Genomic DNA, 25,911 nt, shown 5'->3' with positions numbered 1-25,911 from the left:
ACAAATTGTGGCTGAAAATTTTCCCACAAACAAAACTCTAGGCCCACGTAGCTTCAATTCCTAAGAAAGAAATAATAAACTCACCCAAAAAAATTGAACAGGAGGGACTACATCAAAAAGAAAACTACAGGGGCGGCCGGATGGCTCAGTTGGTTAGAGCATGAGCTCTGAACAACAGGGTTTCCGGTTCGATTCCCGCATGGGATGGTGGGCTGCGCCCCCTGCAACTTGATTAAAAAACGGCAAATGACTTGGAGCTGAGCTGTGCTCTCCACAACTAGACTGAAGGACAACAACTTGGAGCTGATGGGCCCTGGAGAAACACACTGTTCCCCAATATTCCCCAATAAAAACTAAAAAAAGAAAAGAAAACTACAAATATTCCTCATGAACAGGGATGCAAAAATTCTAAGCAAAACTTGAACCAATCTAATCCAACAATATATCAAAAGTGTATTGTATCATGACCCAGTGAGGCTTATCCCAGAAATGTAAGCTTGGTTAAACATTTGGAAAATCAATCAGTATAATTCATCTTAACACACTAAAAAAGAAATGACCATCACCACAGATGGAGGAAAAGCAGGACAAATTCCAAGAACCATTCCTCATAAAAACTTTCAGGAAATCATAAGAGTAGCTGATAAAGAAGCTTATTAAACTGGTAAAGGTCTTATATGTGAAACTTACTAACATTATTGCACTCAATGGGGAGACTGAACGTTCCCCCTAAGATCAGTCAGCTGTCCACACTCACCAAGCCCGATCACCTTTATGACAGAGAATCAATCCAGTACAATCAGGCAAGATAGAGAAACAAGAGGGGCTGGCCCGGTGGCTCAGGCGGTTGGAGCTCCGTGCTCCTAACGCCGAAGGCTGCCGGTTCGATTCCCATATGGGCCTGTGGGCTCTCAACCACAAGGTTGCCGGTTCGACTCCTTGACTCCAATAAGGGATGGTGAGCTCCGCCCCCTGCAACTAAAATTGAACACGGCACCTTGAGCTGAGCTGCCGCTGAGCTGCCGCTGAGCTCCCGGATGGCTCAGTTGGTTGGAGCGCGTCCTCTCAACCACAAGGTGGCCAGTTCAACTCCCGAAAGGGATGGTGGGCTGTGCCCCCTGCAACTAACAACGGCAACTGGACCTGGAGTTGAGCTGCGCCCTCCACAACTAAGACTGAAAGGACAACAACTTGACTTGGAAAAAAGTCCTGGAAGTGTACACTGTTCTCCAATACAGTCCTGCTCCCCTTCCCCAACAAAATCTTAAAAAAAAAAAAGAGAGAGAGAGAGAGAGAGAGAGAGAGAGAGAGGTTGTTTAAAAAAAAAAAAAGAAACAAAAGACATCAGACTGGATAGGGAATAAAACTGAATTTATTCAGATAAATTCATGTCTATGCAGAAAACCCAATGGAATCTACAAAAAGTTCCTAAAACTAATAAAGAGAGCTTAGCAAGTTTTCAGCATATGATGTCAATTTATAAAATTTAATTATTATTTCTACCTACTGGTAACAAACAATTGCAAATGTTTAAAAATCACTTACAATAGCACCAAAAACCATGAAATATTTAAGGATAAACTGGACAAATGATATGAAAGACCAGTACATGGAAAACTAAAAAACACAACCACGAGAAATTAAAGACCTTAACAAATGGAGACATACATCTTGCTCATGAGTATTGCACTAAAATGTCAATTTCCTCTATTGATTCAATGTAATCCCAATAAAAATCTCAGCAATTTGCTGACAGTGACCAGCTCATTTTAATTTGTATGAAAATGGAAAGGAACTTGAAAAGCCAAAATAACTCTGTAAAAAAAAAACACAAAGTTAGAAGGCTAACACTACCTGTTTTAAAGAATGATGTCCGTGCGTCCTATTTGGGAGACCACCTCAGGGATACTGTGGATGCCTGATCATGGCTCTGTACACCAGAAGCTAAACATTAATGAATGCCAACTATAATTTTATATATATAATGTGATGGCTCGGTGTGAGGTCGGAGGGATAGTGGATGGGGGGATTGGCGTTCACAGTGTGAGGGGTATAAATGATGAACGCCTAAATATTACCTTGTCTTGTACACCTGAAACTAATAAATTAAAAAAATAAAAAATAATAAAAAAAAAAGAATGATGTCCAGTAATCAAACAGGGCAGCACTTCCATCAAAACAGATCAAAGGGCAGAAGAGGCCGTCCAGAGGTAAAGCCACACCTGTGGACAGATGGCTCTGACGAAGGCACACAGGCAGTGCAGTGGAGAAAGGAGCCTTCCCAGCAAACAGTGCTAGACCAGCCACAGAGCCACTTGTGGGGAAGAAAAAATTTTGCTCCATACCTCGCACCATATATAAAAACTAACTTGAAATTGTCATTGGCCAGAAAATGTAAAACTTAAAACTATACAACTTCTAGGAAAAAACCTTTGTGACTGGGCATTAAGCAAAGATTTCTTAGGTAACAACACCAAAGGAAGATCCATAAGAGAGAAAACTGATAAACTGACTATATAAAAAAATTTAACTTGCGCTTTTCAAGAACAAAAAGACAAGCCACAGGCCAGAAGAATGTATTTGCAAATCACACATCTGATAAGGACTTGTGTCCAAAACATAAAGAACTCTCAAAACACAATAATCAAACCCCAACAAGAGAATGGGCGAAACACTTGGACAGAACCTTCAGCAAAGACACATGCATATGGAAGGGAGCTTCCACTACTGTCATTAGATACAAATGAGAAACACAGTAAGGTCTCAGGGCTACCTTTCGGAATGGCTAAGATGAAAAGACCAGCCTCACTGATGTTGGTGAGGACGTGCAGCAACTCAAGCTTTGAGCCACTGCTGGTGGGAGCACCACGGGCCACCATGGGACACAGCTTTGCCATGTCTCAGCGGGATACACATGCCTACCAGATGATCCATCTGTCCCAGTCCCACGTATTTATCCAAGAGAAATGGAAACATATGTCCACACAAAGTCTTGCTTATAAATGTTCAAGGTAGCTTTCTTTGTAATAGCCCCAAACTGGAAACAATCCAACATTCACCAGTAGATGAATGGAAAAACAAGCTGGTGTATCATGGTACGGAAAGAATACTAATCAGCAACAAAAAGGAGCAAGCTGTGCATGTCACTTCGTACGTGAACCTCAGAATCAGTGAACCAATTAAAAGAAGCACTCATCTTGCTTGTGGTGATGGTTTTACGGCTGTGTACACATCATCATATCAAATTTGATACACGTACACCATATGAAATACAGTAGAGAAATCAATGAGGAATGGAAAAGTCAGCAAATCAACTTTCTAAAGCACTGAATCTTGGCCTTTAAGCAAGAGAAAATAAAACTTGCACAAAAACTTATAGATACACTTTAAATAAGTGATGCTTGCTATATATCAACTACACTTCACTAAGCTCTATACCCAAAAGTGGAGAAGAGGAGGAGAGAAAACAGAAGTCCTGACACAGCTGCCCAGGAGCGAGACCTCCCTGGGCCACCATGGGCCATGCTGAGAGCCCGCTGGAAGCCTGAGACCATTCCACACTGCGATACAGTGACATGCAGCTACACTTAACTATCTGCTCAGGAAAAGGCACATAGGAGGCAGAGAATTATATAGGAACAAGTTGGAGGCATAGGCTGAGCACCTAGATAGGAAGTCATAAAGTGATGGTCTGGGTGACACAGGGAGTGGCAGTGACACTGACAAGTACTAGCCAAATCAGCAGCAGAGCAGACAAGGGCTTCATGGAGGTCACCTTCAGGGAAGAAACACAGGCGGGACGCCCAGCACTTACGAGGTGCTCACTGTGTATCTCTCGTACATAACAGAACGCAACCACAGAAGGGGCGGGGGTGCGTTCTCCTAAGTCAGGCGTATCTCTAGGAAGAATCACCTGGACGGCTGAACTCACTCCACCTGCATCTACTCTGTCCTGTTCTTATGAGCCAACTTAGGGGACCCATTCTTTCAGTCAAGCGCCCCACCTGACAGTCAGTAATGGCAGTGCGGCCTGCCTCGGGTCTGGGCATTAAACGGACTGCTCTTTCGGATTTTGGCAGAAATAAACTCGGACGTGAGCTCAGTGCCCCAGGACCCACAGGCGCATCTACACCCGCCCACATCGGGACCCCCAAAGAGCGCTGCTCTCTTCTTGTTCTCGTCTTCCTCTGAAAGTAGCTTTAAATACCCCCCTCAAAAGAACCGTCTGTTGGGCTCGACCCTCAATTCCACATTAGCGGCCCTCGTCTGTACCCTCACTCTGCCTCCCCGTCCAGTCAGGTTCACCTCAGGGGGCGGCCGCCCGTCTCACACTGTCCACGATGCCTGCCCGACCCGAAGGCCTCATCTCTGTCCACACGGGAGTGAGTTTAGAGTAGAATCAAAGGAAGCAATGACAGGCACATTGTTTAGGGAGATTTAGTGCGCTGAATTCTACAAAGCAACAGGAGAGAGCCCTGCCACTACATGAAAATGAGCTCATAAAGCAGCGTTACCCGCATCGCTGCTTTCAGGCGGACACTCGTACTCCGAGTGGTCCAGAGCCACGGTGCTCATGGCTGTCTGGTCCGACTCCTGTACCTCTGGCAGCGCTGCAACCTCATGACTTCCGTCGCCGTCGCCATTGGCATCCAATTCTGTAATTAGGAAATTTTACCTCAAAAGGCAGGGTTAGAATAACTTTCTCTTAACACAAAATAAAAGCTTATATTGCAGTTACTTCCATTTTTTAACTTGATGGTGAAAAGATCTCCTGGCTCTTAAATATTGTCACAAAGCAGGACACAAATCTGAGTCGACAGTTTCTTACAAAGCCTGAGCACAACGCCGCCCTGGTGCCACCGGCTCACACTCACCTCCCTGGCTGCAGTCAGGCCGACGGCCGGGCGTGTCCTCCCAGGCGGCGCACACACCGCTGTCCGCTGCACTACCTGCCTCCAAATGTAACACAGGTGTTCCCCACACTTTTGCATTGGGGTTTAGCTCCGAAACCTTGGCTGCTGGTACCTAAGAAAATGTGATATATGCATTTGTATCCAAATTCCAACCCAATGCAGTTTTACTTATTAATTACGAGTTAAAATGGATCTGTGTAAGATAATCTATGTTAGAAAGGCTGAGCCTATCTACACGTACTCGGAGATGAAATTGGGTGCAACAATAACAAAAGCTGATGCCTTCAGAACTCAATTCACCATGACAGTGTGTTCCCACGAAGTACAGGCTCTCTAGACTAGACGTGTAACTGATAAAAAAGACTGCTGGTCCAGTCAGCATCTCTGCCCTTGACTACCCAATACAGTTCACAGATTTGGAAATGCGTATTGAACAAGATGGATAAAACCTGAAAACAAAGTTCAAACACTCAAGGAAGCAAAGGACACAGAAAAGGAAAGTTCCTCCAGGAGCAGGTCCTCTGACAGGTCTATCAGAGGGGTACCTGGTAGACGCCTCTGTGCCCTGACCTGCTCATTTCCAGGACTCCCGGCTTCCTGCTGTCCAGACACAGCAGGCACTTCTGCTCTTCCTGCTCCTTTGGCCAGAACAGTCTCCCAGGTATCCACAGGGCTCCCGCCTTTACGTCCTCTGGGCATCGATGAGGTCTTTTCCCATGTACCTTATTAAACCCACAACCACCACCCCATTTTTCTCCTGCTCAGAAACCTTGAGCGGTTCCAGAATCAAAAGAAAAGCTGATGACCCGAGAGCAGTTGCTCCCCAAACTAAGTCCAGTTCTGTCACGACACTTATTCAGCAAAATCATTCAGCCAAATTACTTGCCTTTTCCCAGGTACCACAAGCCTGGACCCCACTGTGCAGGGCTCAGAGCTTCCAAAGGGAGGGAGGAGAGTCCTGGTCCCCAGAGCCCTTGGGCAGTGCCAGGCAGGAGCTCTGGGCTGGGAGCAGCCTCGCTGCACAGCGCCAGAGTGGCATGGGTACTGCCCAACGCTGTCCCCTCATGTGCACAGGGCCTGGATAAGCCACCAAGGAGACAACATGGGATTGACAATCTTAGACAGACAGAAAATTCACTGTGGCTGGGGGATTAAAGCTTGTGGTGAACAACTATTTTTGAAATTGAGAGTCGAGGCTGATGTGGTTAAAACTACAGCATGTATTTTGTTCATACCTAGGAGGCAACAGTAATACATCACGCCCACAAAACCAGATGTCTCCGTGAGTACCTATCTGGAATTCTCCTAATCCTTTTAGGTAATGGTGAAAGGCAAAGAATAGGGTTCCCGTTCTCCTTCAAGAACATTACACTCAAGAAGCACTGATTCTTAAATCTCTCTTTTTGCAGGACGCCTACACTTCCAGTTCATCTGTGGCCTCGGCCTCTGCAGAGTGTTTGTCTAGTGTCTCTCACCCACCATGTCCCAACAAAGGTGTCCCAAATGCTAAGGGCCAGGTACCACTCTCAGCCTTCAGGATGGAAAGGCAGACCCAGCGCTGCTCTTGTGAGCAGAAGGTGCTCGCCATCTAACAGACACCCTGCTACCTTCCTCTACCTTCCTCAGCATTTACACCTTTCCTTCCGCCTTTTTATTTTTGGTTTTTGGTTTTTGGTGACTCATGTCTCTATTCTTTCCTTTCCTAACACTTGTGTAAACCACTGTTTCTAATTAGACCTGGGCTCTCTTTCTACCACACAACAACACACATCAAGTTTTCCCAAGGTAGTGCTATTGCACCCAGAGAACTGCCGCCCCTTAATTCCTAACACCCCTAACACTGGTCTTGTCCCCTTTTAGCATCTTTTGCAGCTGACTGTACTCCCTCACCTATATACACTTTGTAGGTCACACTTCCCCCCACGAGGTAAACTGCAGTAAAAGAGACTGAGAGCTGCAGGCCCACGCGGGCTCGTGTCCCACAGCGCCTGACTGCCAGATGTGCCTCATGTCCCCACGAGCCCACCATTCTGTTCATCACTGCATCACTAATTCCTGCCAGCACTTCTGAACTCAGGACACGGGTGCTAGGGAAATACTCGCTCAGAATGAACGTTTAATAAAAGAGTAAGACAGAAAATTGCATTTTCCACTATTTGACAACTTGTGCAAGATTTTCTGCCACAACTGAGTAGAAGCCATCCTTACGTTAATTTACTACTTCTTAAATAGTAGACACTCAAGTCCAGGTCAAGTGTTAGAGACGCCACAATTTTAATCAGTTAACCACTATTCAAGAGATACTCTGAGATGTGACAAAGGATGAAAGCAGGGAGACTTATCATTAGGGGCTAGTGACATAACAGTGGACACTGGGGCCTGCTAGGTGCCAGGAGATGCCGCGTACTTACCTGTACTGAACCATGAAAACCCTGTCAAGTGCTGGTCATCACTGCCCCCATGTCACAACGAAGAAAACCAAGACAGAGACGGGTTACATAACGTGCCCGAGAAAATGACGGTAATGAGAAAACAGTGCTGTAACATCAGCAGAAAACTAAAACATTTATCAAGAGTTCGTTAACTTCTTATAATTCACATGAGAAATAACTTGCGTTAAACTTATTTCTTTGAAATGTGGTTATTCTCTTATAGTCATACGAACTCCAATCAATTATCAACATCAGTTTCACCTGCAGGCCACCTAAGTCGTATTTCCCACCGAAAACTCACAGCTAGGCCATAATTACTAGAACCAGAAGTAAGTTGACCTTCATAGCCACGCTCTGAAGCGATTTTATATAAATGGCCAATGTTACTCGTTGACAGACAGCATCCCCAAATGCTGATGCTCTAAACTCTTCTACACCTCCCCCAAACAGAACGCTCCATTAAAAAAAGAACAAAAAACCTAGCAATTCATTAATTTGTGATTTCTCAACATTAGACAGAATGGTCTCACTGACAAGTTACTGCGTAGGAACTAGAGTAATTAGTATCAGAGGAAAGGGCAGGGCAGGTGGAGAAAATAGATGAGATAAAGGGGGAAAGAAACTCGCATTTTTCATTTCAAGTTAGCATGAACTATTCCTGGATTTGCCACTAAGTAAGTTTAATTCAGAGCAAATCACTGGCTTTAGTCATGAAGTCTGCGTACCTCTGGTTCTTGATTTGTAAAACAGAAGTAACAGCTGCTATATAAGGTTACTGAAAACAGATGTCTGTCCAAGCAGTTGGAAATCTAAAGTTTTGAAAAGCAACGCACGACCCTTACGTGAGGTATGTCAAATGAGAACAGTGTTTGTGCGCATCTCGTAAGGAAAGGCTAACTCAGAAAAGTACACAGGTGTGTCACTGCGAGGGGTCACCAGGACAGCGCCAGTACCCACTGCACTCTATGCGAACTCCCAAGCACTGACATCAGCAGACAACTGTTAATCAGGCCCGCATATGGAAATGATTATGCGCCTGGGACTTAAAGGCCTAATTTCATGGTGTTTGCCTCCACAACTATTTAAGGAACAAAACCGATCAATGAATGTTAACTCTGGTACAACTCCCAAATGTGGGCATGGAAATTTGGAAAGAGGAGAGGTTAATGGATAATTTCCTGAACTACAGGACTTAATTTCTACTTGTTTATTCCATATAATAAGCATTAACATTTAAGCTACATCTATCTCCTTACTATTTATTACCAATCATTTTTCTTACCTAATGCAATAAAAATCACTAACAGTAAACTATTGTTTGAATAAATGAGATTTGGTATTAGCAGTACGCCCTTTCAATCACACACGTGTCACCTAGCTCCATTTCTCCACCCTTCATCCTTTTAGAGCAGACGACCTTCCCATTTGTGGAATGTCTGAATTTGTTACAGGAAAGGTACCCGAGCCAGCTGCCCACTGAGGAATCACCTGCGAAGGTCCTTCCAAAGGGCAGGCCTGCGGGCCTGAGCACCACGGTGTGAAGGGCTCCACAGGTGCTTCTCACACAAGGGAGACGCGGCAAGATGTCACTGCCTCAGACCGTCACCGTGCAAAGCACGGGAAGCACTGCTTAAGGCATGTATAGTCTGCAAGTAGAACCTTTTAGAAACGACTTTACACATCTAATGCATCAAATGGTTGTTCCGTCCCGGCAAGGGGCTGGTGGGCTAAGAACGAGCTGGGCAGGGCAGCCTGCACAAGCATGTGCACAGACAGAGACGACTGCGCGAGGCCACGTCTGAACACCAGCAGCACAGGCTTTAGTGATGGCAAGAGCTGACACACAAACTCTGGTTTAAGTACACGAAACAGTGAACTGAATTCAGAGTCTGCAATTTAGAAATAGTTAAATCGACACTAGAGTAACTCACAGGTTTATACAGAGATGCTAAGAACTGCCCATTGTTTGGAATGAATCTTCGTTATTTTGTAAAAAGCAATCAGGATGAAAGATTAGTATGTCACAGCACCATAATAAAAGCATACTTACTAACTGTGCACCTCCATTTTGCCATCCCCAAATAACTTCACCTTCGGTCACTGGTAGCTGAGGAGGGGGCCTTCCCATCCAAAAGGAAGCCATCACAAGGTCCTGTGGCTGAGTGCGCAGGTCCCCACCAAGCGTGGGTCCATCTCCCAGTGCATCTTTCCCAACTGCGTTGGCCAACACGCAGCACACCGGATATCCACAACCATCTGCCAGTCGTTCAGACAACATGTGACTGGCCAACCCTCCCACCAGGTAACAGGAAAGTTCACTCACACACTGGGAGTTCAATTCCTCTGGGAAGCCCAGCAGGGAGCCCTGAGAAGGGTTTTCACATCTATTTACACTGTCTTCTGAGAGCAATAAAACCTCGTCCTCGCTACTTGGTACTGCTGTTTCCTTGTCGTCACCCGGGATGACAGGAAATGCGTGCAGCACATCCTGAGGAAGAACTGTGTGTCTGTCCACTCGGGCACGATCCAAGCAGGAATACCCTGCAAGAGTGTCACATCGCTCCATTTCTCCACCATTCATCCTTGAACTTCCCACAAAACCCACTTCACCATGGTTTAACGTGGGTCCTTTAGCTGCAGCTGTGGCATGTGTTTGTTTGCAGCAGTATGCTCGTCTGCTTGTCCCACATGGACTCCCGCAGTCACTGCCGCTGGACTCACTGCTGTCTTCTCCCCCGTGAAGCTCTTCCTCCGTGCGTCCCGCAGCCGGCCCAGGACCTACGGCCTCAGAGAGCTCCCCTGAGCGTGCACACACCTGCTCTGGTCCCACAAGGCCTCGGGGGCCACCGCCATCACCACAAAGAGAGCATGTCTCCCCAGCACCGGCCAGTACGCCCCAACTCACAGGTGCTACGAGGGGGAGCACATCCTCTCTGCAGTCATTCACGCCGCAGCCGGCATCGTTTTCATCTACTTGATCTGTTTCCAAAGCAGCGTGTTTTGTTACACTAGACCTAGCACAAGCCAGTGGATCCTGACCGCGCAATGCCTCGCATGTTGGCGTATTTCTTTCCCATTCAAAGACTGTTCTGGAGTCTGACGTGACACTCTCTGTGTCATTTTCACTTGCCTCTCTGTGATTAGCCTGTAGTGACTCTTCCTCATCATTTTCTAATCTGTGAGTGTCACCCCCTGAACTCTTCCCACACAGTTCACCTTCCGTTTTAAGAGTCCAGCCTGCTTCACTCTCTTTTTCAGCGCAGGTGAGAATAAATGCAGAGGACATAAGGTTACTCTGAACATGTGTGGGGCTGTTCAGGGCCGCTTTCTGTGAACCTCTGGAGCCCCGGGGGGGTGTCCTTTGCAACATGCCCTCCACGTGTGCTTCCTGCATTGTACAAATTAAGTCACAGGCCTGGGCCGGGGCCTTGCAGGCTCCAGTATCTGCACACAGACCTACCTGAGTCAACTGTCTCCTTTCCAAAGCCTTCCTACCATGACCCTCATCTTCAGAAACACTCATTTCAGCCTCATCTTGATAAGACAAACGATTGTCAGGTTGCAGACACATTTCTCCTTTGCTCCCAGTTCCCAGGCTGCGGTCACCGCCGTGCTGTCCTGACATCGCCGTTGGCCCCAGCAGCTCAGGTCTGGGGTCATCGCATCTGTGAGGGGCTGCTTCTCGAAAACTGGCGCCGACAGGAAGACACGCACTTCCAAAGCGCACTGCCGTGCTACACCTTTCCAAGTTTAAATTCATTCCGCCTGGACTCAGGGAAGGGAGACGCCTGTCTGATCTGCTAACATCTAAACTGGAGCAATCGCTGTCTCTCAGAGGCTTTACAGAGTTCCTGTCTCGGGCCTTTTCAGAATTTAAGCTCTGATCTACACTAGTCTCTACAGCCCCCAAGTCACCATTTGGTTCAACACTGGCAATGCCGTTAGTTCCATTAACACGTGGGTCACCCATGGGACTTACTGGTGCTGAGCTGTGACTCTCTCCTCCGGGGAGGGCACACACGCATTCTAATGAGTCAGTGTCTATGTTAGTATTTGATTCAGGTATTCTGCCAACATTATGTAATACACTCCTTTCTGGGTGATCTTTAGGGAGCCTGGTATAAGTGTTGGCCCTGAAAGACTCAGCCTGCCTGTCTCCAGTGTTTACCTTCCAGGGTGGGTCACTGTCAGTCAAAAGTTCAGAAGCAGGCTTAGTGTTCTCATTAGAGACTTCCTTCACTCCACTCAGACCCGGCTGGCTGCATGGGGACAGCTCTTCCTGAGGCCCTTGGGCAGCGCTGTCTGGAGGCCAGGCCTCTCTGCGAGTCCTCTCAGATGTGACAGCTGAGAGACTCTCTTCGGCGGCAGCTGCTCCATACACATGAGCACACGGCTCATCTTGTACGTCTGGGCCACCAGGATCTACAACACAAATACTGTAAAACTCGCTCACTATCGAATTCCACTGTCGTTTGTGATCCACACCCTTCGGCTCTCGACCAGACGTACTGAGAGCGTTATTCTCATGACCACGACTGACGTGAACATTTACCATTAACTCGCCATCTACTACAGAGCTATTACAAGTGACAGGGTGATGGTACACAGGGTTATTTCCCAGGGCTCCTTCCTGCACGCCCTGGTCAGAAGGCCCCAGGGCATATGAAAGACACTCGTCCCCTTCAGAGAAAGCTCGTGTCCTGTCAGTGCTCACACATGGAGGAGTGCAGACACTGCCACCAGGCTGCTCAATGAAAGCTGTGTCTGAATTCTTGTCAGGCTCACCCAAATTGTCACACCTAGCTGGGGACTCACTCACTGAAGAGGCAGTGCAGTTACATGGCGGCCTTGGTCTGCAAGCCTGCGTGTGCCCGGACCCCGCAGACACCCCACTCCACACGACAGCTCCAGCAGCTGGCCTGCTGGCCCCCAGTTTGACACTGTGAAGCCCCTCACCCTGCAGGGAACCGAATAACGCAGACAAAGATTTACTTATCTTGTGCTCCGGTTCTTTCTCCTCCACAGATTTTTGTAACAGGCCAGTTTTTTCAGTATCATTGTCACCACTTAATTCTTTGCTGAAGCAACAACCCATGTTCAATAAAAGTTCAAACACTCACATAACAATGCCTGTCGCTTTCTGAACTCCACAAATGTACCTCACACTAACTCTCTATGGTTTCTGACGAGAAGCCGACACCCAGACACCAAAAATAGCCCCTTGCACAGATGTCACATGTCCCTGCCACTCAAATCCAAAATCCTAATTACAACAGCCCTTGCCTAACACCATCCTACTCTACACACTAAAACTCAAATAGCACACAAACTCAAAGACCCACAACAGCAACAAAAATTTTCTTATTCTTCTTATTCTCAAACTCAACAACAACAAAATAATTGAAATTATTATCCCAGCCAAAAGAAGGAATTTCAGAATTCTGCTTTTTCTACATTGTTTCAGCACTCTGAATTATATTTCATGAGATGGTGGCAACCAAAGAAGTTAGCTTGTACAGTCCCCAAAGGGAAACAATCATAAAAATCTGGTCTTTAAAATGTATAAGTATTTATCATTGTATCTAATTTTCTGCCTTTGAGAAATAACATCTGTGGATGTTTAGGAATAATGGTGCTAGGCACAAAATTGGAACGGTGTCCCTTAGAGATCTTTTTTGAAATGTTTAAAGTGAATGGCAGGTCATCTAGGGTTTGCTTTATTTAAAGAAGTAAATACATCATAACTTTTTTTGAAGTGTGTGTATAGAGGGGAGGAAAAGGCAAAACAAAGTAACAAAATATGAGAGTGATAACTTCAAGTTCATGATGGGCACACAGGGGTTCCTTTTATTCTCTCTACTTCTATATATGTCTGCAAATTCCAATTAAGAAAAAGAAAGAGGAAGAGAAAGAAAGGAAATCTACACTCACCAATCCCACACTGGGAGTCCCTCAGAAGCTCCCAAAGACCTTCACCGGTGGTGAGCAGTCACCGGCTACAGGCCACAGTTCCTGCCCTCATGGGTCTTAAGACTCCCAAGATAAAACTGACACATTTGAAACATTTAGTAAAATGATATAGAACGTAATTTCTTAAATACATTTTACTAAACAGTTACAGCCAAGAATGTCCTTGAAGGATGTAAAAACCTATGTGATGGTCAGAAAGACAAAAACTACTAGAGTTGACTTTATTCTAAACCGTAACTCATTATTTGTTAATTGTACACCCCTAACCCACATATACAGTAGTAGCTTTAATAGTCTCTAGAGCATAAAACACCTATTTGTTTATTTCAGACACGTCTCAGGCTCTGTCTGCCACCGAGGCCCCACTGGCTCCACCTGCCCACCTCATGGCTTTCATTTCTGCCCTGTGGATTTTCATTACTTCTTCAGTTTTTTTCTATCTCAAAATAAATGAAGCCAACATCCACAAATTGTTCAACTATCCTTGATTTCTCTTTCCCTCACCCCAACATCTATACCATCCAGTCCACACACTGGTGTGGTTGAACCCACCTCCAAGATAAGTGTGAAATCCACTTGTTTCTAGTCTAAGCCACCGGCAATCCTCTCCATTACTCGATAATTTATTTGCTTTCTTTTCTTCCTTTTTTGACTCACTATAATCCATTCTCTTAATATTATAAGGTCAACATAATCTTCCTAAAATATAAGTCATGCTATTCCTCACCTAAAATCCTCCAGCTTCATCCCATATTAATTTCAACTAGAGACAACGCAAACAGTTGCCAAATGGCTGACAAGAGCTGGGTTTTATTTTTGGTTTTGTTTCTCCTTTTAAATGAAATAACAGACGCCAAAGAGGAAGTATCTCATCTTGAGTTTGGACTTTAAAGCCAGGTTGCCTGGGTTCAAATGCTGGCTCTGCCATTTTCCAGTTGAGTAATCTTGGGGAAATTACTTAAGCCTCTCTGGGTCTCAGTTCCTCTAGCAAGGATCACTTTTGCTATTCTCCGATTGGCTAGGCTTGTAAATAGTTACTCCTCAAAATTTTGAGGAGGAGCAGGGAGCTGTAATAAATATGATTGCTATTACCACTGGACCAATGCAAACCTGCTCCTGAATTACTCACATTTATTTGGCCATCACTGTGGCAATTCTCCTCCAACTCACTCTACACCCAACTCTGGGGAAAAGACTAAACCTTAAGAAGACTGGTTCCTAAACCAGTCTGCTAAACAGACTAACTGCCAATTATACCAACTGCAGACTACTGACCATCAAGGCCTCATCCACACATTTAGGTGTGACATAAATAAATGCCAGTCAGAAAAATGTTCTGGAAAAAAATAAACAATTCAAATGTCCCCAAAACCCAAATGGCTAAAGATATAAAGATATAAAGATAAACCAAATGGCTTATCAACATACGAAAACACCACAGAGCAAGTCCATGGTGGTGTAGACAGAATCATGCGATGTGGAAAAAACGAGACCGATACGTACACTGATTATAAGTACATCAAAAGTGTGTACTCTTTAAAGACTTTTATTTTCTGCAAAGCTGTTTAAACTTGTTATAAATACAGTTTTAAAGGTCATACATGTTGTGAGCCGAGACGCTCTCTTACAGAAACTTCCGGCTTAAGTATTTAACAATCCAATGAAAATCTAAGGTATGCAACACCCTGTAAAACTGGTAAATGCTACATTCCCCAACTTACAAAACCTGGTCAGAGGTGTGGTCTGCCGGGGACACTAGAGCACTGAGGAGCAAGGCTGGACAAAGCATGCACCGCATAAGACTCTGTCATAGGATGTTGACTCTTTTTAAAAACAAAAAAAGAAAGCGCATGTAGGTAGCACTAGTGGCAAACTCTCCACAGAAGTGAAATATTGAATTCAGGCTCAAGTGTTTCCCTTCTTTTCTAGATAGGTCTTATCTCAATTCTCACCCACAAAGAAATTTAAAAAACAAGCAAACCCCTCCAACCCCTCTAACCCCAAACCCCCTTGCACAGAATCTAAAATCTAGACTGCTGAATTCTTGTATTTGGATTTTAAATTACTTAAAATATTATAAAATTCATTTTAAAAAATCAATGTAAAATATAATAGGCAAAAAAAATTCCTACAAATATAACAGAATAACAACAACAATGAAATACAATGATTTGGAGGGGTCTTTCATTTTTTAAAATTCTTCCTCATTAAAAGGAGATCAATAATCCAATCCCCCTCCTTTAATTCTACACGAACTGCTCATAACTTGGGTGGATAGAGAAGGCCTACTATAAATTTTGTGAGATTACTTTTAAAATTTCACTTTTACTTTAAAAGAAGATTTAGTTTGGGGCGGCCGGATGGCTCACTTGGTTAGTCTGCAAGTGTTCAACAGGGTTGCCGGTTCGATTCCCGCATGGGATGGTGGCTGCGCCCCCAGCGACTAAGATTGAAAACGGCGACTGGACTTGGAGCTGAGCTGCGCCCTCCACAACTAGATTGAAGGACAATGACTTGGAGCTGATGGGTCCTGGAGAAACACACTGTTCCCCAATATTCCCCCCCCAAAAAATTAAAAATAAATATAAAATAAATTAATTTTTAATTTTTAATTTTGTGTAGGATTTGCAAGACCACTTACAAGACTGTCAAGCTAAATCTGGAGTGGGTCCAAGTGCACGACATTCACAGATGCAAATAGTGTAAAGCAAGATTTAAAACCAACAGATCTCCATTTCCTTCTTTCATTAATCACGGCTAAAATGGGAAGCCAATTTTCTTATTGCTTACTATGACTTGTGTGCTCTAAAAAACACAGGCTATCAACACATAAAGCTAATCCTATCCACACAAGATTATCAGTGAACCATTAAAACACTGTGATGCCTATCTGACAGCAAAGGCAACACAAGGCACACTGCTGTCTGCAGAAACACACACACACACTCACACACACATACACACACACCACAGGACATGCTGCACTGACACTGCCGCCCACTGGATCCGGCTGGCCCCGCCCCTTCCGGGAAACACCAACATTTTCTAATTGTTCTACAATACTTGTTGTAAGGAGATATATGTGAGCCTCTGCTGTGATTTATCTCAGAACTGAATTACCTGACTCAAAGCTGGGATGGAGCTTGTCTCAGAAGTGGTTTGAGTTATGGGACCATTCATCTGTAAAATTGAAAACATCAAACACACCATCACTGCAACGTAAAGAAACATATTTTCAAACCACAGTAATTAAGCAAAACAAAACCCACTGAGAAAAGCATGTTTTTACATGACAAAGGAAATTCAGTAAGATATTCAGAACTATGTAGGAGCTTTGAAATTTAAAATATTTTGAAATTTTGACTGAATACCATAAGTAAAACTACTTGTATTAATAGTTTCAATGTTGAAAATTAAGAAAATCTACTTTTCTGAAAGGCATTGAGAAACTTTTAAACATTAACAGGATAAAATCTTAGAATAAACAAAAGCAGTCAAAAGTTTATATTAACCCTAATTATTTAAATACATACCACTGCCATAATTATAATGTTTTAAGAGTATTTAAAAATCACGGTATCTTCTTGGTGATTTACAATCCCAAGCTTTAAGTATCTAGAGCTATTAAGTAACTGTCATTTGTTTTCCTTATCATCTAGTACTCAACCCTACACATAAGTTTATCCAGAACGTAACACCTGAATCTAGGTCCTGAGACGTGCTAGTGTGCGGCCCTGGTTTCCTTATTTAGTCCCATGGAGACTCCCATGGAGTTCTCAGAAGGGGAGACGCACTGCCCACCGCCCGAACACACTCACCAGATGAGCGCTGTCTTTCCCTTCCTGGACTCTCTGGCCCTGCGGTTCAGCCACAACCTTAGCGTCCTGATCAGAAGTCATGAGCTGTTTACTTTGTGGCTCCACGGGGAGAAGTGTAATATCAACTGTAGGGTGCTGTAAAATGACAAAAGACAGTAAATCGGTAACTCCGAGTACAGGGTCTTAAAATGAAATTCCTAAGAAATCTTAGAATCCTCAGGTTTTCCAGGACATGTGTTTATTCCTCTGGAGTCGAAGTAGTTTAGAGACATGTACGCATAACTTAGACCTTCCGCACCCAAGAAATACCTTGTTTAACAAGCTTCTTCACATAAATTGGTGACCGTGAGAACACTTTAAGACTTGGAAACCAACACACATAAACCACGCGTGCCCAGAACTCATTTTAAAAACAGAAAATTAAAATTAATAGAACTCCAATTTGGAATTTGATGAATCCCAATTTATACATATAGTTTTTGACCAGCCTCATTAGTTTCATTTTGTTCCAGGACAACAGGTCTCAGGAGAAATAAATACTAATTGGTTATAAAGGAATCCCTGCACAATCCTGAACCACAGAAACGGAAAACAAGCTGCCACTGCAGGACAGCTACAGCAAAGGCGCCTCTGCTCCAAAGCACTTGCTCAACTTCCTGGAAACATCTCATTCGTTCTCCCAAGGGCTGGCGAAGCTACTCTGGGTCGGGAGGGTGACTGTTTTCCTGATTCTGCATTAGGAGTGTCAGAAGCAGAATTCCTGGACACCCAGGTGCCATTCAAGCTACAATGCTTCACACCAAGATGAAAACCTGCATTGAACCCAGTATCTTTTCAGGCTCTTCTGAAACACAGTATCCGAGCGCCTGATACAGAAATGTAAAAGCTAGCTATTTTTGTCTCACTAGGTAACCATGTAGGTTTTTAGTTGCTATGATGATGTTCCTTCTTCTCAATAACCTGCTTATGATAAACTCTCAAAACCCTTGTTAATGAAATAATCGATGATCAAAGGCAATCTCATCAATTGTCATGTGTATCATCAATCACAAAGGCACAAAATCTCTCCAATGCTGTAAGACAGGTTTGGAAACGCAAACCACTGCTGGTGAACCACTAATGACTGAAACAAATTGAATCCGTCTCACATAGGTGTTTTCCAAAATGAAGGGTAAATGACAAATATGTTAAGTTGTAATAGAAACCAACATCAATTCTCACAAAACCATCAAATCTAGAAAATAAGACACAGGTTGATACTCAGACTGACAAGTCACAGAAGGTGGTACTGTAGATGCTTCTCCCACTATTAACTTCTAGATTTAATTTCAATATTCTCAAAGAAAAAAATGTTTTGGTTGAAAACAAGATATTATAGCCGAAAGGGAAAAAAATCAGCTAGAAGGGCCCTTTATTATAGATGCTGCCTGTAACTTTTCGGACACTTAGACTTAATGCCTCTCCTGATGGCAACAGCAGCACCAGAGAGGGAGCGGGGTTGCAAAACAGCAGCAAAGCCCGGATGTGAACTTACTACAGACTTAGGGCAAACGCAGGAACACACAGGTTCTGTGACATGGGCAACTACTGGGCAAGCAGCCTGGCTTCTTCCACAGGAAGTGAGGCAAGTCACAAAGTGGCCAAACTATGCCTTTACATGATCCAAACAAATAAACACAAAAATAATCGGGGAAGTGATACTGATGGGATATTTGATGATATTAAAGAGTTACTATATTTTCTTAGATGTGATAATGATATTGTGGTTATGTTTAATAAGAAAAGGGACGCTGCCTTTTGGAGCTGCATGGTAAAATATTCATGAGGACATAACACAACGTCTGGAATTTTCCTCAAGGTAGTATGTGAGGCAGAACTGCGAGGGTCCACGACCATCCTCTGGGAGAAGGTGTGAGGTGAGGAGAGGTCCTGTCCACCGCGCTCTGTGAATGCGCTTTCACACAAGGCTGCAAAGGTCAGTACCCAGGGCTGCATCTCAGTGGTCCTGATCTGACCCGTGCATCCCGTCCTTAAACAAGCCATCGTCACATCACACCACTGTGCCTCTTAACTGCTGACTGACACACATAGAGCTTTTCAAAAAAGCCCTACACCCAGCAAGCTTGCCGATAGAAAGGGTTATTGATAGTTACCCCCTTTAAGTAGTACAACAGACACAAAGCATCAAAATTAGACTTTATTATCAGATGTCCGAATCTAAAATAAGATTTAAAGTATGATGCTGCAAGTCCTGACAATCCTTCCAATAAATAACAATAACTTTTTCATTATTTGTTCAAGACACCAAAATCATTTTGAGACTTAAACTACTGCTTCTTGGCATGGCCAAAAAGCAGGTCTGTAGGTTGCAAGATGAAATATGTCATGGGAAATCTGCTGCCAAAGCCCACAATACTTGTTGACCCAAGACCTGGTAGTTTATTAACAGGAGGTTCAGAGGCAGCCTCCACAGAGTCTTCATGAGCTGAACAAGGAGTCACCTCCCTGATTTGATTTCATCTCTCTCCCCAAGAAAAAGCAGAGAGGACACAAAGGGCCCTCCTCCTGTCTAGTGGTCCTGGACTAGCAGCACATTTCTCATCTCACTGTCAAAGCCACCCTGAAAAAAGTTTGATCAAGCTTAGTAAATCCTTGGGAGAGTAGAGTTCTCTTAGCTCTGATTCTAAATAATTCTTTTCCATATGTCAGAAATGTGTTTCATAATTAGATATTTATTAAGGTCTTTCTAAACACTCCAAGCAATCCTTACAAATAAATCAATCTCAAACTTAACTGTATGTCAAGGTGGTGCCATGACTATTCAGAGAACTATTGTAAGTGATTTTAAGACAGCATTTGCATACAAGAGCCTAAAAATGTACCAAGACACCTTGAAATGTATTCAGTAGGAGTATTCTTCAGGGGTAAATAATGGCATTATTTTGAAACTATTTTAATTTATATGTTATACACATTATAATAGGATAGTGTAAGAATTACATTAATGTTAGGTACTCAGACTTTTCAGCATAAAAAAGATACAAACTTAAAATCAAATAAGCTAAGTAAAACATCATCTGTTGTTTGCTTTTTTATTAAAGATATGTAACTTTTTAAATTACACTATAAATTTTCTTTGGCTTTCACCAGTTTTTCTACTAATGTCCTCTTTCTACTCCAGAATCCAATCTAGGCCCCCACACTGCATTTAGTTGTCACCTCTCTTTAGTCTCCTCCAAATTGTGACAGCTCCTCATTCTTCTCTCATCTTTCATCCACACTTTCCAAGAGTGCTGAATTCTTGTGTAGAGTGTTGCTCAATTTGAGCTGAACACCTAGGACACATGGGACACCTTAACATGAAAGCAAGGTAGCTATCAAAGACTCCTGCGATCATGTCGCAGGAGCAACAGTAGAGGAAGGGGTGCGACTCCTGCTGGCAAAAGAAGGACAATGTGAGGATCAGAAAGAATTGACACAAACATGTAAACGTCCGTGACAGTCAAAGCACCGCCACCACAGTGGTCACCTCTGGAGGCTGTTGACACCAATCATTTTTCTGAAGATTAATAAAGGGAAATAGTAATTAGCCTGCCTCTCCTGGATGATTACTTCAGCATAACCAAATAGCTGATCGATGCAACTTGTTCTCTGCACGGGAACCACAATTAATAAGTGGAACGTGAAGGACAGAATTAGAAAATCAAAACATTGCAACATCTAATGAAATAACAAAAGTGCTGCTCCCTGAGCTCTGCTAAAATTAGGTGAGCAGATCCAGTGGGACCTCACACTGGCTGGGTCAGACGGCTGTTGACTGAAGATACTTTTCAGTCTTACCACTTAACGTGGAATGAGGGAGTACACTCTTCTGATGGGATGACAGGGTACCATCTATGAAGCAGTCTTGCCAAAAAAAGAACCTTATTTAATCAAACCTTTAGACCTGACTCCCAATTTAAAGGAAATTCTAGGACAACACATGTTAAATAACACCAACACAAAGCTATTAGATCAATTCAAAACGTGGGGCATTCTACAAGACAGACGACCTCATTTCTACAGCAAATGTGAGACACGGAAAACTGAGGGAGAGCTGTATTTCTACAACAGGCAAAAGCTCTAATCAAAATAACCTGATGTAATGTGAGAACTGTATCTGCATCCAAATTCAAATAAATTAAGCTTAAAATGATACTTTTGACAGGAAAAATTAAATGATGCCTAGGTAATAAAGGATATTATAGAACAAGTATTAAATTTGTTGAGTGCAATTAAGGTGCTGTGGCTGTTTATTTTTAAGGTCTCATCTAAAGACTACAGATAAAATTATATATCTGGAATGTGCTTTAAAATATGCTAATTTTTATAAGTGTAAGTAAAGAGAAGAAACAAAAATACAAGAAGGCAGCAAGTTGATGGCAGCTGAGAGTAAATAATGGGTACATTAAGGATTGCTTTACTAGCCTCTCTACTTTTGTCATTAAAATTTTCCATAATAAAGGTAAAAATGAAAATCTAACTAGGATATAGCATCAATAGACATCTAAAACTTCACATATTTACTTCTATCAAAACTACGAAAACCATTTTATGAACAACGTTCAAGGCAGTTTTAGCACATTAAAAAAGAAAAACATCTAACTACAGAAAAGAAGAAACTGATGTAATATATTATAATTATTTAAAATATTCACAAAATTACATAAAGAAAAAAAGCAGGATGCAAAACTGCAGACAGTATAATTATGTTTTAAAACTTCACATAACTTTGTGAATATTTAAAAGCAAATGAAACTAGAAGGAAATACACCAGATGACTAACAATGTGTAAGAACGCAAACGCAGGATAGTGTTTTACTTTGTTTCATTCCTGTATTCTCAACTTTTTGAATAACTTCCTACTCTTACAATCACACATACTTAAAACTCATCCAGCTTACTGACACCATGTCTCCTAAGCAGCCCCGTAACCCTTTAGGCCCCATGGTGTGTTTCCTAGAGAAGAGCCAAGAGCCGGTACTGACCCAGCAACAAAAGCATCCAAGTCCCTTCCCAGATGTTTATTAATACAAATGGTACAACTGTCATTCAGTCATCACATTTTCTTGTGAAACTACACTACACAGTCTTATTCTGGGGGTGGGGGGACTCTAAAGTGTGGTGTAGGCTCAGTCAGGGGTCCCTTTCTGGGGTCCAAGAGGTCAAAATGATTTTCATAACAATGGTAAGATGTCATTTGTATTTTTCACTCTCATTCATGCCTCACAAAAGTGCAGTGGAGTTTTGGTGCAATATCAAAGAATATTCAAGGTTATATGAAAAGACTCTTAAAATACTCACTTTTCCAACTACGTATTCGTGTGAAACCAAATTTCCTTCTCCTACTTCAACCAAAATAACAGATCAAATGCAGAAGCAGTAAGAATCCAGCTGAGCTTCCACTAAATCAGACGTAAGGGGATTTCCAAAAATATAAAACGCCACTCACCCCATTAAATTACTTTTTGCTTTAGAAAAGATGACCATCTTTTCATAAACAATGTTATTTATAATAACATGTAATGGTTTGTTACTAAAGAAAAATATATTTTTAAAACTTCGGAGCTTTAATTTTTAGAGCCATATGAACAAAAGCTCTTTGGGATCCTGTATGTTTAAAAGTGTAAAGAGGTCCTGAGACCAAAATATTTGAGAACTGCTGACAGAAGGCAAAACTAGCTCTGACATATAAGACAGTCAGTGAGTGTAGACAGGGGACAGGAGACATGCTACTCTTCTGATGGAGCAACCCTCCCCAGTTGGGTCTACAGCCTCAATGCAACCCCTAGCCAGAATTACACCTGCCCTTGGAAATCATCCCAAATTCCTATGGAAATGCAAGGGACCCAGAACAGTCAAAAGAGTCTCAAAAAGAACAAAGCTGGAAGAGTCACACTTCCTGATTTCAAACTTACCACAAAACTACAGCAATCGACACAGTGTGGTGCTGGCACAGAGACAGAGCTCAGTGTGACCGAACTGAGAATCCAGACATGAACCCTTACCTTTAATTTTCAAATGGGCGCCAAGACCATTCAATGGGAGAAGGGATAGTCTTTTCAACAAACAAGCGCTGGGACATCAGGACATCCATATGCTAAAGAATGAAGCTAGACGCCTATCTCACTCTAGTTCAAACACCTAAAACCAAGACCTAAAACTACAAAACTCAGAAGAAAACATTACAGTAAATCTTTGTGAGCTTGAATCAAGCAACTGTTTCTTAGGACACCAAAAGCAGAGGGAACAAAAGAAAAAATAAACTGGTCTTTATCAAGATTAAATACTTTTTTGCTTGAAAGCACATGTCAATAAAAAAGATAACCCACAGAATGGGAAAAAATATTTGCAAATTATATATGTGATAAGGAACACATATCTAGAATAAAGAATTCCTAAAACTCAGTTAATAAGAGACAAAAATGGGCAGAGTCTGAACAGACATTTCCCCAGACATACAAATGGCCAACAAGCACATGAAAAGATGCTCAACATCAGTAATCATTAGGAAAACGCAAATCAGAACACAGGATACCTCACACCCACTGGGATGGCTAAAATAAAAGTCAACAAGTGTTGGTGAGGATGTGCAGAAGAAATTGGAACCTTCATACATGGCTGGTGGGAACTTAAAATGGCACCTCCACTTTGGTAAACAATTTCAAAATGTTAAACATAAGGGTTACCATGTGACCCAGCAATTCCACTCCTAGGCATATACCCCACTCCTAGCACATTCCCAAGAGAACTGAAAACACATATCTCAGCTTGTATGTAAATACTCACAGCAACATTGTAGTAATAGCCAGCAAGTGGAAACAACCCAGAGAGCACTACCAGGCACCGCCTCGCCTACAGACGGTCCAGTCAACCATCAAGTCCCATAAGATTGTAGTAGATTTCACAAAAAGTTTGTTTGCGATGTTTAAAGAAAAGCCTGAACCTGACTATGGAAATGCTGAATTTACTGCTAGCTCGGGTTTATACAGACCAGGAGGCTCAGCCTGCTGTCTACCCACCCTGCGCCCACCCACTGCCTGAGGCCCAGAGTTGTGGGGGGGGAGGGAGGGGAGAGTCTGGGGAGGAGGGGCCCACACCAGCTCCTGCACACACGCACACGTGCACACACAAACTCATTTCCCTCCTCTTAGTTAGTCTACCTCTTTCCTCCCAGTCTTACTCCTGCCCTCTCTCCCCCCTCCTCCTCCCTCCCCCTTTTTCTCTCTCCCCCTCGCCCTCTTCCTTCCCCCTCTGCCTTTTATTATTTTTCATCTCAAGCTTTGTCTCTCTGGTCTTTTTAAATCTCTGCTCACCCTTTCTTTCCCCTTCTCTTCCTTTCCTCTCTCCTTCCTTCCCTCCCTCCCTCCTCCTAATAACTACTCTCTCTCAAGGGTGCCTTCCTCCATAGCCCTCCCCCATCTCTCCAACTGGAACACACACACACACACACTATCTTTTACACTGTATTTGCACTGTACCTTTTCTATGTTTAGATACACAAATACTTATTGTGCTACAATTGCCTACAGTACTCAGTATAGTAACAGGCTAAACCATACAATCTAAGTGTGTAGTAGGCTATACCTTCTAGATTTGTGTGTAAGTACACTCTATGATGTTCACACAACAACGAAACCAACTAACGCCTCATTTCTCCATCATTACGTATGACTGTAAACTACTCAAGGTTATTAGAGGTTAAGAGCTTTATTTTCATACATATGCCTGGCATACTTCAGTGGATTTTCAAATAACAATGATAGAATCATAGTTTGAGAAATTTCTAAAACAAAATATATAATTCTTCTAAACAGCATGAAATTCCTTTTTTTGGTACAAAAGGGTGTTGTGGAAACAAATCATTTATTTGTCTCTGGATCAGAAGAGACCAGAATTGGATCTCTGAGTTTATGGGACAAAGTGCAAGCAAAGGAGATGGACAGTACAAAATGCTAGCACACACTCGTGTTCTAAGAATTCCAGCCTAACTATTAGGGTCATCTTACAAAAAACAGTGAATGAACATTCAACTAGATAAGTAAACAGTTTGACTAAAAATGGAAAACTAAAGATAGAGACCGCCCAAATTAAGTACTCTATCTCTTTTGAGAATCAATTAGAAAAGTGAAAATTTGTTACTTTTAATGTCTAAATATAACTTTGTAGAAAGACAATTTACCTTCCAGACCTGTGAAATTAAACAAATCCATTGGATAAAACAAAGATGATCAAAGAAGCTAAATCAAATCATTAAAGCACAATTATAGCATTTTGGGGTTGGAAGGACATGTTCATAACAGCAACTTTTTTTAATGAATAGGAATTACAGTTCCTCATGCATGTGCCCGTGCTGCTTGTTGGGTTACTGCGCACCTCGGAGCTGTCAGTAACCTCTGTCATGTCCCAACGCACATCCCTGCCTCACAGCACAGTAGGACAGGGCAGTCTGGACACCTTCTGCAGCACCTTACACAGATTATACAGTTGACCTTGAACAAGGCTGGGGTTGGAGTGCCGACATCTGCGCAGCCAAAAATCCCAGTATAGCCCTTGGAAAATCCAACAGCCGCCCTTGGCATCAGCAGATTCAACCAACCGTGAATCCAGAAGAGTATTTGCCATCCACGGTTGGGAATATGAAAAAATAATGTTTTCAATCCAAGGTTGGTTAAACCCACAGATGCTGAGGGCCGACAATTTATTGAAAAAACTATGCAGAAGTGGACTCGTGCAGTT

The 25,911-nt window shown here is 42.9% G+C and overlaps 1 protein-coding gene across 1 annotated transcript in view; it reads right to left on the bottom strand.

Annotated features, from left to right (window-relative positions):
- Positions 1 to 25,911, bottom strand: part of LARP4B (La ribonucleoprotein 4B) — a 71,441-nt gene that overhangs the window by 30,605 nt on the left and 14,925 nt on the right. The window contains exons 2-5 of the mRNA XM_081055156.1: positions 17,134 to 17,268; positions 16,436 to 16,495; positions 4,875 to 5,025; positions 4,515 to 4,655 (exon numbers count right to left, since the gene is read on the bottom strand). Coding sequence (XP_080911282.1) covers positions 4,515 to 4,655; positions 4,875 to 5,025; positions 16,436 to 16,495; positions 17,134 to 17,214 — 433 coding nt within the window. The 5' untranslated portion in view covers positions 17,215 to 17,268. The remainder of the gene's footprint in view (positions 1 to 4,514; positions 4,656 to 4,874; positions 5,026 to 16,435; positions 16,496 to 17,133; positions 17,269 to 25,911) is intronic.

The sequence above is a fragment of the Rhinolophus hipposideros genome, assembly GCF_964194185.1.
Source record: "Rhinolophus hipposideros genome assembly, chromosome: 1".
Classification (NCBI taxonomy): domain Eukaryota; kingdom Metazoa; phylum Chordata; class Mammalia; order Chiroptera; family Rhinolophidae; genus Rhinolophus; species Rhinolophus hipposideros.
Note: the sequence above shows the minus strand (reverse complement) of the source record. Positions and strands in the feature narration are given on the sequence as shown.